At 38.4% G+C, this 15499-nt stretch overlaps 3 protein-coding genes across 3 annotated transcripts; 2 read left to right on the plus strand and 1 right to left on the minus strand.

The window, feature by feature from the left end:
* Window positions 1–386: 386 nt before the first annotated feature.
* On the plus strand, window positions 387–6439 carry LOC130749592 (uncharacterized). Its single transcript, XM_057602971.1, has 6 exons — window positions 387–515; window positions 2073–3426; window positions 3498–3567; window positions 4053–4429; window positions 5752–5850; window positions 5960–6439. The coding sequence occupies exons 2-6, from the start codon at window positions 2161–2163 to the stop codon at window positions 6161–6163; spliced, it is 2016 nt and encodes a 671-aa protein (XP_057458954.1). The 5' UTR covers window positions 387–515; window positions 2073–2160; the 3' UTR covers window positions 6164–6439.
* Window positions 6440–10135: 3696 nt separating this feature from the next.
* Window positions 10136–13217, plus strand: LOC130749633 (protein MAIN-LIKE 1-like). The gene is made up of 4 exons (XM_057603007.1): window positions 10136–10651; window positions 11094–12216; window positions 12300–12806; window positions 12894–13217. Coding segments are annotated over exons 1-4 (1827 nt in total). The 5' UTR covers window positions 10136–10649; the 3' UTR covers window positions 13089–13217.
* A 780-nt stretch (window positions 13218–13997) lies between these two features.
* On the minus strand, window positions 13998–15461 carry LOC130744011 (protein FAR1-RELATED SEQUENCE 5-like). The gene is made up of 3 exons (XM_057596208.1): window positions 15381–15461; window positions 14390–15298; window positions 13998–14177 (listed from the first exon to the last, which is right to left on the minus strand). Exons 1-3 carry the CDS (start codon window positions 15459–15461, stop codon window positions 13998–14000), a joined length of 1170 nt encoding a protein of 389 aa, XP_057452191.1.
* Between the last annotated feature and the right edge of the window lie 38 nt (window positions 15462–15499).

The following is a 15499-nucleotide window of genomic DNA, read 5'->3' on the forward strand; positions in this document are numbered from 1 at the left end:
TGCAAATCCTAGTACTACATAAAAAAAATCAAATGTAATTAAATTAAAAAATGCACATGAACTTCATCAGGGTATGTAATCTAATGTGATTTAAATAAAATTATCTGATTTATTTTATTTTATTTTAACAAGGTGACTCATATTCTTTAGGACAAGACTAATCTGGTTCAGAAAACTATGTAGTCCTTTCCGACTTAACTTGCTCATAACTAGACAAACACATGATTAGTAATTAAGTTGTGAGTGAATCGAGAGTGTCAAAGCATTAAACTCTAAAAATAAAACAAAACTCCTACATCTTCGGTCTATCTTCTTTTTTATTGAACTTTATTGCAGTGCACTCCCGCCAAAACAACTTGGCGCGCTTGCAATTCATAATTTTATATTTACACTTTAAGAAGACAAAGTAAACCCTTTTCTTTCTCTCACACTCTCCGCAGCTCAACCTAGATCTCACCCTCTCTTCACTCACACAGACTCTCCCAAAACGCAGCGTTCAATTCATCTCAGCTCAGGTGAGTTCTCTGTTTAATTTCTCCCTCGCCCCAATTTTCTTTCAAAACCCAATTTTCTCATCTCATAGATCTGAAAGCATCTTGAATCTGCGTTTCTCCCTTGCCCCATTTCTTCAAATCTGGTTCAATTTCGCATCAAATTGGTTCCACACGATTCGTATGTCACTCTTTTTAACCCTAAAAATGCTTCCTGATATTTGTCCCGTCTTATTTTAACGTTCCAGTGATTCTGATTCTGATGGAAGCTTTAATTGTGTCGGAGATTTTGATAATTCTACAATTTTTGTTCTTCTAAGGGCTGGATTTTTGGGAGGTGAAATTTGAGCTATGAATTCCAAGTTGGAGTATTTTTTCTGTTATGAAATCTTGATGTTTGATTTTTAGGGTTTGCGCGTTTGGATTTACATGTTTTGATGAAATGATTTTTAGTTTTTTCAATTTCATGAGCATTTTTCCCGAAACAAGATATCAAACATGCTATTAATCAGATCAAACTGTTGCTAATCTGCCGCGCATTCCCTTAATTTTGATTTTTTTTAGATTAGTCTGAATTTGATGGCAGTATGATTTCTGGTGTCTTATTGCAAGTAGTAGTGCAAACTCTGATTTAAGGTTGTTTATTAGGGTAACAAGTGTGACATCTGCATCTCCCTGATGCTTTTGGCACATGCTTGGTCATCCTGATTACTACTGATTTAATACTGGACTGGACTTCTCTGTTTGTTCAATTTTAGCTTAAGGGGCGGATTTTTGGGTTTTGAAATTTGAGCTGTGAATTCGAAGTTGGAGTATTTTGTTTCTGTTATGAAATATGGATGTTTGATTTTTAGGGTTTGCGTGCGTTTGGATTTAACATGTTTTGATGAAGTATTTTTTTTTATTACATGAGAAAGCTTAAAAGTTATCATTTTCCGGAAAGAATATATCAAACATGCTATTAATCAAATCAGACCGTTGTGAATCTCTGGCCATGGGTTGCAAGTAGTAGCGCATACCCTTAATTTTGCATTTAAATTAGTCTAAATTTGATGGCGGTATAATTTTTGGGAGTCTATGTTGTTTTGTTCTTCTGTCCTCGCTCTGATTTAAGGTTGCTTCATTCTGTAGCTCAGTGGTGTTTTCTACACATGCTGGACTTCTTTGTTTGTTCACTTTTAGTTAATGGGTTATACAGATTTTGCATCTTGTTTTTGTTATAGAATTTTTGTCATGTTCTTGATTGTTGGAATTAGTGTAGATTTTAATCTCCCTCTGACTATTTAACCTAAGCTGCATACAACTTGAACTAGAGGCCTTTCTTTAAGTTTGATATCCTGTCAACTGATCAATTTACTTGGTGGTTGAAATTTAGTTTGCACAAGTGCTTTGGAATTTGGACATTTTGCTGGGTATGATGGACAAAATGTTGATTTCTTGATGTGTGCACTTCAGATATTTTTATAATTTGTTTTCCAAAGATTACATGAAATTTATATCCTGTGTAAGTGACAATATAATGGGTTGGTTTAGATTCTTCTTCTAATCATGTCTGTTTTCTTTTTCTTCTATTGTCTTCAGTGGTTTGAAGTTCTTGATAGACCCATAGGGAAACATTGGAGGAATATAGTGCAAAGCCAAATATTGTGATTTTGATTATAGTATCCAAATGGAGCTACGAAGTTGTAGTCATCATCATTATATCCAGGCTATTAAAGATGGTTCAGTTACAAAAGTCCTTAATGTTGAACGTGGCCGACCAACACTTGCATTTAGAGACATTGCGGACATATATGACTGCATCTTACTTGATAGTGGTGATGGAAAAGCTGAAAGATCATGCGCTGGAGTAGTGAAGGAAAGAATCGTGAAAACCGAACCAGATGCTTGGGAATGTAATGCCAATGATGGTGATGATCAGAGAATCAATGACTTGGATGATGATGGCTTTGACAATTTTACACTAAAGCAAATTAAAGAAAGTTGCAAAACAAGGAAGAGGAAACACTCACATGGTCTTGACTCATCTAAAAAAAGAAAAATAAAGGTTGAAGACTTGTCTTTCCCAGAAGACTACAGGAAAAAACAAATGGCTGCAGATGATTCTGATCTCATGGAGACTCTCTGTAGCTGGAGATCTAAACTATCTAAGAATGTGAAGGCCAGGAAGAGAAAATGCACAAAAGTCCCAATATGTTCCAAAGAGATTGTGCTAGTTGTCAATTCTGAAGAGATCCAAGACGATCAACAGTTCCCACTCTCTAGTGGGGATTCAGCTGCTCTTGTTGAAGTGAAATGTGAGGTTCCTGAAGATGATTTTTTTGATATGACAGATTGCTATTTTGTTACAGAAAGGGAAGATGAGACAGAGATAACCCACACATTGAATTTGGAGAATGAATTGCATTATAACTGGAATGAGCATGTTGATTTTATTCCACTGCGAATGGTGAGCCCATCTTGTGTGAATCTTCTGGAAAATAATTCTGAACTGAGCTGCGACCAGTCTCCAACCTTTCCAGCAATAGAATTTGAAGATCATAACTCTGATATTAGTGGCATCCAACTTGATGATGACATTGACACTCCAGTCTCACCACCTAGCATATCTACTCAGAAAGACTTTGAGTGCATAAATCTAGAGTGCATTGATGATAGTACTTTTTTTGGTAGCTGCTACAAAGATGAATTTACAGCTGGTGCTGAGGTACAGGAAAAACCCAGCTCTAGTATTGAACATGACCTCAATCCAGAAGAATGTCCAGTTTCATGCTCAGATGGTTCACCTGAATATGAGGAGAAGCAATCATTTGCTTCTGTGCTTGATGATCAAAAGAGACATGTCAATGAAGCTATTGATGAATTGACTTCTTGGGATGATCTTAAAGGTAGTCCAAAGCTGCATAGTCCTGAAAGGCTATTATCAACCAGAAAGGTGCAGATTTATCACAAAATTGCTATTCACTTGGTTTTTTTACTGCTTCTTATTAATTGGTTTCTCTTCAGGCAATTTCACCCTCTTCTCAGGAAAAGCTTTGTAAAGCCATGGAGTCCATGGATAATTATAACAATCTGAGTAAGTGCTTAAGTATTTTGCTGTGATGTAGAACCATCAGTGACGCCTATATGCTTAACTGCCCACATCCCCTTTTTTCGAACTTGAGACGCAACAATGATGGAAGAGGAAAAATTAGAGATTATGCTGAAAGAGGGAAAATGTGCTAGAATAGCTACAGGGCTACATGACAAGTATTATACTATGTGAAAAATTGAACCATGACGGGGTTGTTGGTGCAGTTAAATAATGCTTGAAAAAAATAATAGGCTTTTATTTAAATAATTTTTATTGGTTCTGAATAGGCTTTTGTTTTGAGTGAAAATAATTGACTTTCTCCAACTCTAATGAGTTCATTTCTCTGTCAGATATAACTTGGCCTTCTATATATTTTTTTGTTTAATGCATAATTTTTTCATGCATATATTAGATTTTTTTGGTGTTTCTAAATTGCTTGATCTTTTACCTCATTCTATTTTATTTATATATTGTTATGATGATTTCAGAAAGCAGGAGTAGATTATACTTTCTTGCGCAGTCTATTAAGAATGGTGCTGCTAAAGGGCCTAATGATATCATGGGAGCTGGATTCACTGATAACCCTAACAAAATTAGTGCCCGTGCTAAGACTTTTCAAGGAGTTTCCCATTCCAAAGGCACATCTAGGATACCTCATTCTTCTCGCCCAGCAACCCGCCGGGATTGCAGCTCTGAACAGAGTTTCCCAAATAATGCAATTACATTTACAAAGCGGCAAATGCAGGATACAGAATGCATTGCTTTGAAACTCACAAAGGAATTGAAGTCAATGAAGGACATCCTGGATGATATGTTAAGATCTCAATTCTGTCTAAATACGTCTTTGAGACATAAAGTAAACGAGGTATGATAACTCTGAACCTGTTAGTGCATATAATTTTCAGCAAAGTAATGGTGATAGTTTGATTGAAACATGTTATACTTTCAGCTCATTTGAGAGTGATTTAAATGAGAAAATAAATTTAAACTAGCCATTGTGGATGTTGTCCAACTGTCCAAGTGGTTTATTTTTTCCCCATTTTTTAAAACTAAATGTTTCTTTTGTAATATGAAACCACTATGCTTTCTGCTTGTGTGATTGATACACCATTATGTTGTTCCATTTAGACAGATAAGACTGCTATTATGCTTACCAAATGATACTATCAGATTCCAGATATTTTGTTTTGAAGTATACTGATGCAAACCCAAATGACCAACAGAAACAGTAAACAATAGAAGAGCAAATGGATTGTTTATTAATGGACTTGGAAGTGTTTACAGAGAAGGAAAATGCTTCCTAGACTGACCAGAGCTAGGCTCCTATAGGAAGCTAAAGCTTCCTACTCATAACGAATAACCAAATAATCCAGAATAGCCTCTCAACCTCTCTCTACATTCCTTATATCACGGAATGGATACAATCCCCTTTCCCTACCAGCTGTTTAGTTAGTTACTCAGCATTGACCCTCTTGCCCTTTCTAGAATATACCTTCCAAATCTTGGGCCCAGCGGTACCTTGATGGATTAGACCCTCACTTGGGCCCTTGGTTGAGTCACAGATCCCATCATATACACTAACATGTATTTTGTTGAAGTGTGTCATATCTTCATTAGAAAAATGATTTTAAGGTTTTTAATTACCTTTATTGGTTATCCTTGAGAGAGAAACTTCACTTACCTTTGCCCTATATTTATTATGGTTTAGTTAGTTGTTGCATTACCTGTTTGTGGGTACTTAACCATAGCTTTAAGCTGGTACTGAAGTGATTCTAATCGAGAGGGGGATGATGAGAGCCTAAGTTTCGCTCGAGTTGATTAGGAGTTATGATTGCTGTGGGACAGGCTTTGAGTAGGGGACTTGGGTTCAATTCATTTCTTTGTAACAACTTCTCTGATGTAGCAAACAGAAAAAGTGATATGATAATGAGATAACTACGGCAATTTAAAGTTAGAAATCTAATATAAACTAAATCTAATAAATTATTCAGACTCATCCTTTAATTCAAGCTCTCTAAATGATGATTAGTAAATCAGATCATTCTGGCTATAGTCCTTTTCTTTCAAATTGAAACTGCAAGAATTTTATTAATTTCTTGTAATTTTAATATTTCAAGTGACTAGAGGCATAAACTTAGATTGATACATTTGGTTGATTGATAAATGTTAATAATTATTTACTATTAGGCAAGAATGGCCGTTAAGAATGCCACAAGAGCTGAAGAAGCTGCGAAACGATGTCTGTCCTTCATGGCAAGGGATTGCAACCGTTTCTGTAGGATAATGGTACGTTCATCTTCTTTGATTCTCATGAAGCTCCTGGGTTTTAACGGCTTGGTTATGGTTTTCTATTTCCTGTTTCCTGTTTGGTAATTACTGATTTTATCTACTGCAGAAATTAGCTGATGCTGGCCCTTCACCAACACCTCCTCAAGATGTAGTGCGTAAAGAGAAGAAAAAAATAGCCTTTGCTGATGAAGCAGGTGGAAGCCTGTGCCAGGTCAGGGTCTATGAGGATGACGAGCCATCTTTGTCAGAGTCTCCTTCTACAATTGATTCCGAGGTCAAAACTAATTCTGAGGAGAAGTTTTGTGAGTAGCTTCTGAATGTAGGAATTAATTCAAAAGAAAGAGAAACTGATTCAAACATGTATTAATTAAGCGAGAATGTTGCTTTAATAATGTGTCATTTACTGTATCTTATATTTTTCAATGCCCTGTAACAATTATTTGATGTAGAAATGTCTTAGACTTGCTGGGGAATGGGAATTTTGTCTGTTCCCTTCTATATAGGAAAGTTAATTTAATTGATATTCTATGTAACCAACTGAGCTGAATCAGTTTTTTAAGAGGGAATTCTTTGTGCTTGCATTTAAAGAAAAAATTAAGAACATAAATAATCATCAAGTCTTTCCTTAGCAGTCAGAAGCTATGCCTTTAATGCGAGGGAGGAATCTGCGGGAAAAAAACAAGACATGTATACTTGTGCCCTTTAAGTATCGTAGTTTTTTTTTATAGGTAAATGTTAGTTGTTAGAAATGTTAGTAAATGAATCTCTCTTCCGGGCTCGAACCCGGGACCCTTCACCCTTTATCCCACCCAACCCTTATATCATTAGCTCTTACCACTTGAGCTATCATTCGGGGACCTTTAAGTATCTTAGTAGATTATAGATTGCATCCAACTGAGATGTCCTTGGTATGAGTTGGTTGAGTTTGTTTACTGTGAATGAGATCTTAGGGAGAGAATTAGTAAGTATAAAAAAGTCCAATTAATCTCATTCTTCTGTGTTGTGAAATATCAGGTAGAAGCTCTACACATTAGAGCTAAGTTTTAGATTCGGGTTCTTTGGTAAAACAGCTGTTACAATCTGCAAAACTAGTATCCTCTAAGAGACAAATAGTGTACTTCAACGAGTATTAGTAAATGCCTTTGCTAGAGTGAGCAAGTTCCTATCAATGGAAATATTTGAGGTTTCCTAGAACCTTTAACTTGAACAAAGATTGCAGCTTGTGTTGGACTTAATCAATCATTGTGTACAAAACATAAAGAAACAGATTACATTGAAGTTTAAATTTCTGATATCTTAGCAATATTTAATGTGACAATGTTACAAAAAATATATAGGGGACGAAATTTGTGGGGGTCCTTTGCTTTGAATGGTAAGGGAAGGATGATGTTGTAGTTGTTGTAGCAGTGGAAGCATTGTACGTGGGAAATGACAGGTCTTTGTATTTTTTAAGACCATTTGCAATGGTTGTTGAGAGTTGATGTTAAGAGTTGTTGAGGGTTTGTAGTGGTTGTTGAGAGTTTGTTGTGGTTGTTGAGAGTTTGTTGAGGATGAGGTGGAGGAGTGAAATGTTGAGAGGGGTAAACATTGTTGAGAGCTGAGACCGGTGCCACATGTCAACGCGCGAGTGGCCCTCCCTAGGCGCGTGCACCACACGCGCAGACAGGGTGCGTGAGTGGCAGTGGAAAGGAGAGAGAGAAACGGTTGGGGTTATGGTGAGACGCACGGCGTTTCTGTATTGGTCCGCCGGATTTTTTTTTTAAATTTTAAACTGAATTATCTTGTTGAAAAAAAAATTTTAAATTTTTTTTAACCAATATTCATAACTTTTTTTCCTCTATAAATAGAGACTTGGTTCGTTTGATTTGGACACAGAAAAAAAACCAAGCTTTTCACCATCTTATTATCTCTCTCACCATCTTATTATCTTTCTATTAGCCTTTGTTTTGAAATGGATCCCAACAATCACTATTTCAACACCCAACATTCTTCTAACTACCCATATAACTACAAAAATCCCAACAATTATCAAGATCCAAATCAATTTCCCAACCAACGTCATCAAAATCTAAACAATTATTAAGATCCAAATCAATTTTTCAACCAACGTCCTCAATAATTGTAATTTTATGTAAATAATAAAAACAAAAATATAAAATTAAATAAAAATATGAAATAAAAAAATGGTGGGGTAGGGTGAGTGAGGGGTAGGATGTTGAATGAAAACCATTGGAGTGGGTAATTGTTAAGAGAGTGTTGAATTGGAGAGAGAAAATGATGTAGAGTGTTGGGAAGAGAAAAAGTGGTGTTGAGAGTGTGTAATTTAAACAAACCATTGTAAATGGTCTAAGGTTGCGTTTGACCATAACTTGAACAAACTCTCACTCCCAGTGCAGATTCTCACCTTGCCCTCCTGTCTGTGTATTCATGTCTCTGAACTGAACATTGTAGTGTACGATCCTGATGCCTTTTTTGTTTGAAAACGACGCCGCATATACTTTCTTTCTCTCCACTGCAAGTCCTCCGTAATCAGATTCAGGTGGTCTATACGATATACATCAGCTACACAAGCATGCCGTTGGATAGTACAATTACCTGCAAATGTTTAATTGCTTGTTTAGTAACCTGGTTGACAACTCGGGTGGGAGGGGTAGCTCACTTGGTTGAGCTAAGTGTAGAAATAGGTGTTGGAGATGGAGGTTCAGGGTTCGAACCCTGAGGAAAAACATTTGTAATTACTAACAACTAACCACTAACATTTGCCTATAAAAAAAAATCCGGTTGACGTTCTCAAGTGTTATTAGAAATTGGGAGGGCTATATCTAACCACAAAAGCTAGCTCAAAAGTTGAGATTTGCACCACCTTATAAATGATATCTATGCTCTATCTCTAACCAATGTGAGACTTCTAACAAGTGTTGAACGTTTGTGTATAAGGCTCTAAAATGTAATTACAATTGATAAAAATATATATGTTAATGATGTGGACGGTGGTTGTTTCGGACTCGAACATAATTGTCTCTTGTGAAGAATACTTGTAAGTATAAAAAAAAACTATTGGCTATCCGGAATTCCTCATGTCACTTGCACAATTTCCTAGTGCCAATCTCTATTGAACATGTAAGAAAAGTTCAATTTTGTCTTTGAAAGTGTAAGCGTAATACAAATTAGTTTTTAGAAAAAAAAATACATCATGCGGTCTTTAATTGTGTCAAATGTTTAGTTTTTACAGTAAGATAAAACGTTAACAATGACTAACTTAACTAATATTTAACACAATTGAAGACCGTTGTAATATTTTCTTATTCTAAGAACTAATTTGTTCTATGATCATCAACACAATTTATCATTCACTCAATCAAACTCATGAACTTCCTATACTAGATAAACGACATTTAGTTAATTTGACTGTTCAAAAGATGGAAAATTGCAATTTTTCCTTGTTTTTATTAGGCACAATTCTGCTTTCATTAACAAAAACTTTCATTCATTGTGTAAGTTCAATAAGAAAGCTAAATCGAAGGCTAATCTTTATAATAAATCCATTAATATAGAAAATAAATCTAGTTTGTCATGTTTTCAAATCAAATACTGTCACATGTATTATTTAATAGTAATTGCAAACGGAGTGAGATTTTTGCTAACTTTTCCGTCTTCTCACACACTCCTTCATTTTGATGCTTCTGTATGATTGACGAAACCTCTCTTCATCTTTTCATATGAATCGAAACCTCACTTTTTGAGTCAGAGACACAAATTGGAGAAACAAAAACAAAGAACAATACAATAGAAAAATAGATACAGTTGTTAATTATTTAAAAGCAAAACTTCTTTTGCTCTTTCTTCTTCTCTCGTGTTTTCACCATATCCCGTTTTTTTCAGAACTTGCACAGTCAAACATCAACGCGGTGGAACAGCGCTAAGGCCGTGCCGCAGCCCACGCCGCTTACTTACAGATTCCCCGCCTGGACCTCTTCATCGCTTCCTCCCCCGTTCTCACATTTCCCTCCAACGAAGGCAAGCCCAAGAGCCAACCGCCTCAACCTCTCCTCTTCTTCACCTTCCATCTCTATTCTCTCATCATGATCCCCTTCTTTTTTGCAGGCACCACCTTCGCCGCCGCCGAAAGTCTCCAATTAGAATTTTGGGTTTGTGCGCCAGGCAATGTATTTGGTGGATTGGTGGCTAAAATGGGGTTCTAAGTGCGGCGTGTCATAGCATAATAGCAGGTGTGGGTTTATTGAAATGTTGGTCATGGACTCATGGGTTGAAAGTGAAGTTTGTTCATGGTGAATTCATGGTGAAGACGTGGGGTGTTTAGCTAGTGCGTACAGAATGATGGCACCTTCCGTGATTTGCATCCCACAGTGATGGCTTTTAAGTTTTAAGAGATGATGTCGTTTACAATTCAGTTAATTGTTATTATTTAATAGGCAGAGACTATTTGCGCCCCTTTTTTGCTAAGTCCGCCATCCCCAAACACGCGAAAAGACTAAAATACCCTTCACTAATTTAAATTTAAAAAAAAAAAAACTACCTTATCTCTACAAACCCTCCCCCGTCTTTCAACCGTATACCATCTTCCTCTCCCACCCAATTTCAAAAGTTTCAACCCTCACAAAATCAAGTCTCTCAAACCCACAACCAAGTCAAGAAGAGGAAGAGAAAGGAGGACAACCAGTAAGAAGAAGAAGTAAGAAGAAGAAGTTGAAGTAGAAGAGGAAGAAGGAGACCAAGTCAAGAAGGAGTAACCCACAAAATACAACAACAACCCATAACCCACAAGAAGAACAACAATGTAAGTTATTTCTTACAAGTTTTCGAGGCTTAGGTTGTATTTCGTGTTAAATTTCAGTCCCTCGATTTGATTCTGCAATGGGAGGAGGTTTCGTGACTTTCCCGCACTCTAAACCGCGGACAGGTTTTATGGCTACCGCATGTTTAAGTGCGGTACGCCTGTCAAATCTTTTATACCTACCGCATGTTTAAGTGCGGTACGCCTGTCAAATCTTTTATACCTACCGCAAGTTTAAGTGCGGTTAGCCTGTCAAATCTTTTATACCTACCGCAAGTTTAAGTGCGGTTAGCCTGTCAATTTTTTTTTAATTCTCTCTGAATTTTCTCTGAATGTTTATAAATTATTTTTTATGTTAGCAAACTGTTGTTTATGTTAATAAACTGTTGTTTATGTTAATAAATTGTTGTGCATGAGTATTAATTTTTGTATTTTTAATTTTCAGGCCTCCTAGGAAAACTGCCCGTGTTGTTGGTCCTTCTACTGAACCTACTGCTCCACGGGATCGTAGCTCCACTCATGCTTCTAACCGCAAACGGTCAGAAGAGGCTAATAGAGGAAGGGGTAGAGGAAGGGGTCGAGGAAGGGGTAGAGGAAGGGGTAGGAATGCTGAACAAGAGCCTGCTGTACAGGATCAGCAGGATGATGAGATTATGGCTGATCAGCCGGATGATGACACTGAGGCGGAGGAGGAGACTAGTGGTGAGGAGGAGACTAGTGGTGAGGAGGAGGCTGAGGAGGATGTCGGTGCTGACCTCGAGGTGGAGTTTGATGAGGAGTCTGGTGATGAGGACGATGAGAACAGGTTGTGGTATGAGGGAGGTCCGTTTGACCTTTGCTTGTTGACTAAGTATGGCGAACATATAGCTCGTGACATATGGAGGTCATACAAGCGGCCAAATTATGAGACTAGAGGTGTGCTCAAGACCTATAATCATGGGAGGATGTGTCATCCTGTAGTCCATCATGCTCGGTACATAAGGGGTGCGGTGCATAATGCAGGTTTGCGGTGGGTGATGAAATGCACAAGCCCGAGTGTTGACCAGAGCATTATTTCTGCTTTTGTTGAGCGATGGCATCCTGAGACGTCATCTTTCCACTTACCCTGGGGGGAAATGACGATCACACTTGAAGATGTCTCAGCATTACTCCACTTGCCCGTAGAGGGTGAGTTCTTCTCCTTTGGTAACCCGACTAGGGAAGAGGCGGCTCCTGCGGTTGCTCAGTTACTTGATGTGGACATTGAGCTTGTGATGGAGGAGTTTGATGCTTGTAGGGGTCCATCTCTTCGCTTTAGCTTTCTCCAAGCTATTGTGGAGAAACACGTAGAGGCCAACAATGAAGTTCCTGCATGCCGAGCTTATATGCTGCGGTTGATTGGCATGACCCTTTTCTGTGACAAGAGCAACACATATATTGGTGCTGTGTATTTGTCTCTGTTTGAAGATGTTGAGAATGCATCAAGGTGGAATTGGGGAGCTGCCACTTTGGCTTACTTGTATGGTCAGCTCGGGGAGGCCAGTAGGAATGGTGCTAAGTCTGTTGCTGGTTATTTATCTCTTCTGCAGGTATTGTTATTTCTTTCTAATTATTGTTAAAACGTTTGTTGTTAAATAATTAGCATCATACTTTGACATTTTCTCTTTTGCAGTCATGGGTGTTTGCCCACTTCCCCGGATCAGTGTTTGAGCGCAGGGACAACCCTGCCTACACACCAGACAGGCCTGTTGCACTAACTTGGGAGGCGCTTCGAGGGACTACTGAGGTTGCGCAGAAGAGGATGAACCTGGATACGTTTCCGGCCAGTTCTGTGATTTGGAGACCTTATGTAGAGCACTATGATCACTGGCCCTTCCCTCAGGTTGCCTTGTATAGGGGATTTATCAGGCATGCCGGGATGATATTCCCATACCTCCCAGATCGAGTCATCAGGCAGTTTGGCCGGATCCAGTATGTGCCAGATCCCCCACCATCGTCAGTTACGTGCCGGGAGTGTGATCGTCGATTTGCGCACTGGAATGATCACATTTGCCATCTGTCGGAAGAAGCTGCTTTCCCTTTTCAGACCACTGGCGAATACACTCCTTGGTATATCAAGGTCTCACACCCTTACATGGTCCCAGATGAGTACAAAGGCGACCGCTTCGCATTTCTAGAGGTACTGACACTTGTTTTTGCCATGTGGCTTACATTACGATTATGTGTATGCCTATGTGTATATTGACCTTATTTATTGTCATTTCAGAACCAGTTTGCGGAGCTTGCGTTGTACTCTGGCATTGCGGTTGATCCGACGACAGATGGATCGCCCCCGCCGGGTTCACCGATGTGGGATGTGGTGCACAATATGCATACCATCATCGAGGGAGCAGTGCACGGGAGGGGAAGAAAGATTAGGGGACGGGACTCGGGAGCTGGGCCTTCAAATTCTGGGCGTTAGATTTAGGGACCTTTGTACTTTTATTTTGTTGGATAATGATGTTGTTTAATGTTGTTTAATTTCGGGTCTTTTGTTATGTGTTTTGTTGGATAAAGCATCTATGTGTGTTTGTTGGATAATTTCGGATCTTCTGTTATGTTTAGTTGGATAGTGCAACTATGTGTTTGTTGGATAATTTCAGATATTTTGTTATGTGTTGTTGGATAATTTGTTTAGCATCATACATTCATGTTATCACTGGCCCAAATGTTATGGTTAGAAATATAGTGAGATACATTGGTTCTATTAATGGGGAATGGTTATATGAACCAAAATTGGGAATGGTTATATGAACCAAAAGTTTTCTGCCAAAAAATCACCTACCGCAGTTATAAGTGCGGACAGGGTGAAAATATAAACACCTCCGCAGTTATAACCACGGGAAATTGGTTCTATTAATGAGCCTTACAGTACCTCTTACAGATGCGTCATGACCTACCGCAGTTATAAGTGCGGACAGGATGAAAATAAAAACACCTCCGCAGTTATAACCACGGGAAATTGGTTCTATTAATGAGGCTTACAGTACCTCTTACAGATGCGTCATGACCTACCGCAGTTATAAGTGCGGACAGGATGAAAATAAAAACACCTCCGCAGTTATAACCACGGGAAATTGGTTCTATTAATGAGGCTTACAGTACCTCTTACAGATGCGTCATGACCTACCGCAGTTATAAGTGCGCACAGGATGAAAATTAATGACAGTTATAACAGAGGCATGCACAGACTGATTTCCTGACAGTTATAACAATCCAGAGGCATCACAAGCTTTTTAAGGAGACAGTTATAAAGTTCAAAGTAATCATCCGTTACACGCATATAAATTACAAGCAATTCGTTACAAAACAACTTAATGATCCAACATAATTAATCATCACTAAGGTCAATAATATCATCACTACATCCTCCATTTTTTTGTTTCAGATAAGCCGCGTATTCTTCAATGCGCTCTTTGTAAGGCTCTTCCCATTTTCTTGCATCCGGGTGACAGTTGTATGCCCACAAGTGAGCTGTGGTCGGCATTGGATGGCCTTCACGAAGAGTAACCTACAAGCAAAGAAGAGTATAAGCATAAAAGTATAAGGTTTTACATATACGTATTATGAAGGATAAAGGATAAGGATTTACCCCAACGAAATGATCTTTATTGACAAGCACAAGCGGCATGAATTTGTGTTCTTCCACTAGGTCCGCCTTTCCCTTTAACGGATAATGTCTTTCACAAGTTTCTTCATCTCGCCAGTTACACTCTTAAGTACATGAAACTGACATAGAAGACAGCGAGCTGCGGGAAAAACAGTTTCCAATGCTTCCATCAAAACTTGGTCTTTGTCTGTAACAAAGACCTTCGGCAGATTGTCCTCATTAATGATCAAGTCTTTTAATCTATTCACAGCCCAAACAACCTCATCCTTTTGCTCATTCTGCATGTACGCAAAAGCAATTGAGTATGTCAAATTTTTCGACGTAACCCCCACCATCTCAAGTAAAGGGATCCTGTACCTATTGGTCTTGTATGTACTATCCAGAATCACAACATGAGGAAACTCATTGAATAAGTGAATGGAATCAGGGTGTGCCCAAAACAAAGATCTGACCACATCAGTACCATCCTGCACCCTGGACCAATGTGCGTATTTGTGTTCTTCCAACAACTTCATCAAGTGTTGCATCTCGGTCAACGATCCCCTCTTCAACCTGTTGTATGCTTGCTTCTCATTGTAAATCTGTTTAATTCTAGTCAAGTTGGTTGGGTTGTGTTTCCTTATAGCAATCAAAATATCACTGGCCTTGACCCTTTCTTCAATCATTTCTCCCACCATCGCCTTTTCCTCTGGATTTAGACGGCCAACATATGAGTGACCCTGCAAAACCTCAGCAGTGTCATGATTATGGATCCCACTATGCACAAGCACCGTCCACATTTTATCTTTATTACTACGCCTTGCCCTTAGCCTGAATGGACAATTACACTTCTTAGTTCCAGTCCGATTTCGCTTTAACACCGATGTGGATGGTTTATATTTGCCGCCACGCTCACATCCTAGTGTCATCACGGCCCTCCTTTTGTCAGATCCATAGTCCGACTTCTGAATAATAATAACATAGCCATGCTCTTTACCTACAGCTTTGGCCCAATTAACAAGATCTTTGGAGGATTCAAAAGCCTACAACATTTAAAAACTCAATTAAGTATACATCGCATGACCTACACATAGTGCCTAACTTGTTAAATTGAACAAAACTTACTTGGCTAGTGGTGAAAGCTTTTGTAAGATCCACAGAAGGCACAATCTCCATATTGGGCCTATTTACTTCCTCAGGTATCATTATGCTGCAATCAACAAAATAAGCTCAATCAATCTAAA

The sequence above is a fragment of the Lotus japonicus genome, chromosome 3 (genome assembly GCF_012489685.1).
Source record: "Lotus japonicus ecotype B-129 chromosome 3, LjGifu_v1.2".
NCBI classification, from domain to species: domain Eukaryota; kingdom Viridiplantae; phylum Streptophyta; class Magnoliopsida; order Fabales; family Fabaceae; genus Lotus; species Lotus japonicus.

Excerpts from the sequence above, each read along its gene's own strand:
- LOC130749592 (XM_057602971.1), top strand. The coding sequence starts at position 2,161 with ATGGAGCTACGAAGTTGTAGTCATCATCATTATATCCAGGCTATTAAA. Across the intron at positions 3,568-4,052 it reads GGATAATTATAACAATCTGA|AAAGCAGGAGTAGATTATAC; the intron begins GTAAGTGCTTAA and ends TGATGATTTCAG. Across the intron at positions 5,851-5,959 it reads ACCGTTTCTGTAGGATAATG|AAATTAGCTGATGCTGGCCC; the intron begins GTACGTTCATCT and ends TATCTACTGCAG.
- LOC130749633 (XM_057603007.1), top strand. Across the intron at positions 12,217-12,299 it reads GTTATTTATCTCTTCTGCAG|TCATGGGTGTTTGCCCACTT; the intron begins GTATTGTTATTT and ends TCTCTTTTGCAG. Across the intron at positions 12,807-12,893 it reads ACCGCTTCGCATTTCTAGAG|AACCAGTTTGCGGAGCTTGC; the intron begins GTACTGACACTT and ends TTGTCATTTCAG.
- LOC130744011 (XM_057596208.1), bottom strand. The coding sequence starts at position 15,461 with ATGATACCTGAGGAAGTAAATAGGCCCAATATGGAGATTGTGCCTTCT. Across the intron at positions 15,299-15,380 it reads AAGCTTTCACCACTAGCCAA|GCTTTTGAATCCTCCAAAGA; the intron begins GTAAGTTTTGTT and ends TAAATGTTGTAG. Across the intron at positions 14,178-14,389 it reads GTCTTCTATGTCAGTTTCAT|GTTACTCTTCGTGAAGGCCA; the intron begins GTACTTAAGAGT and ends CTTTGCTTGTAG.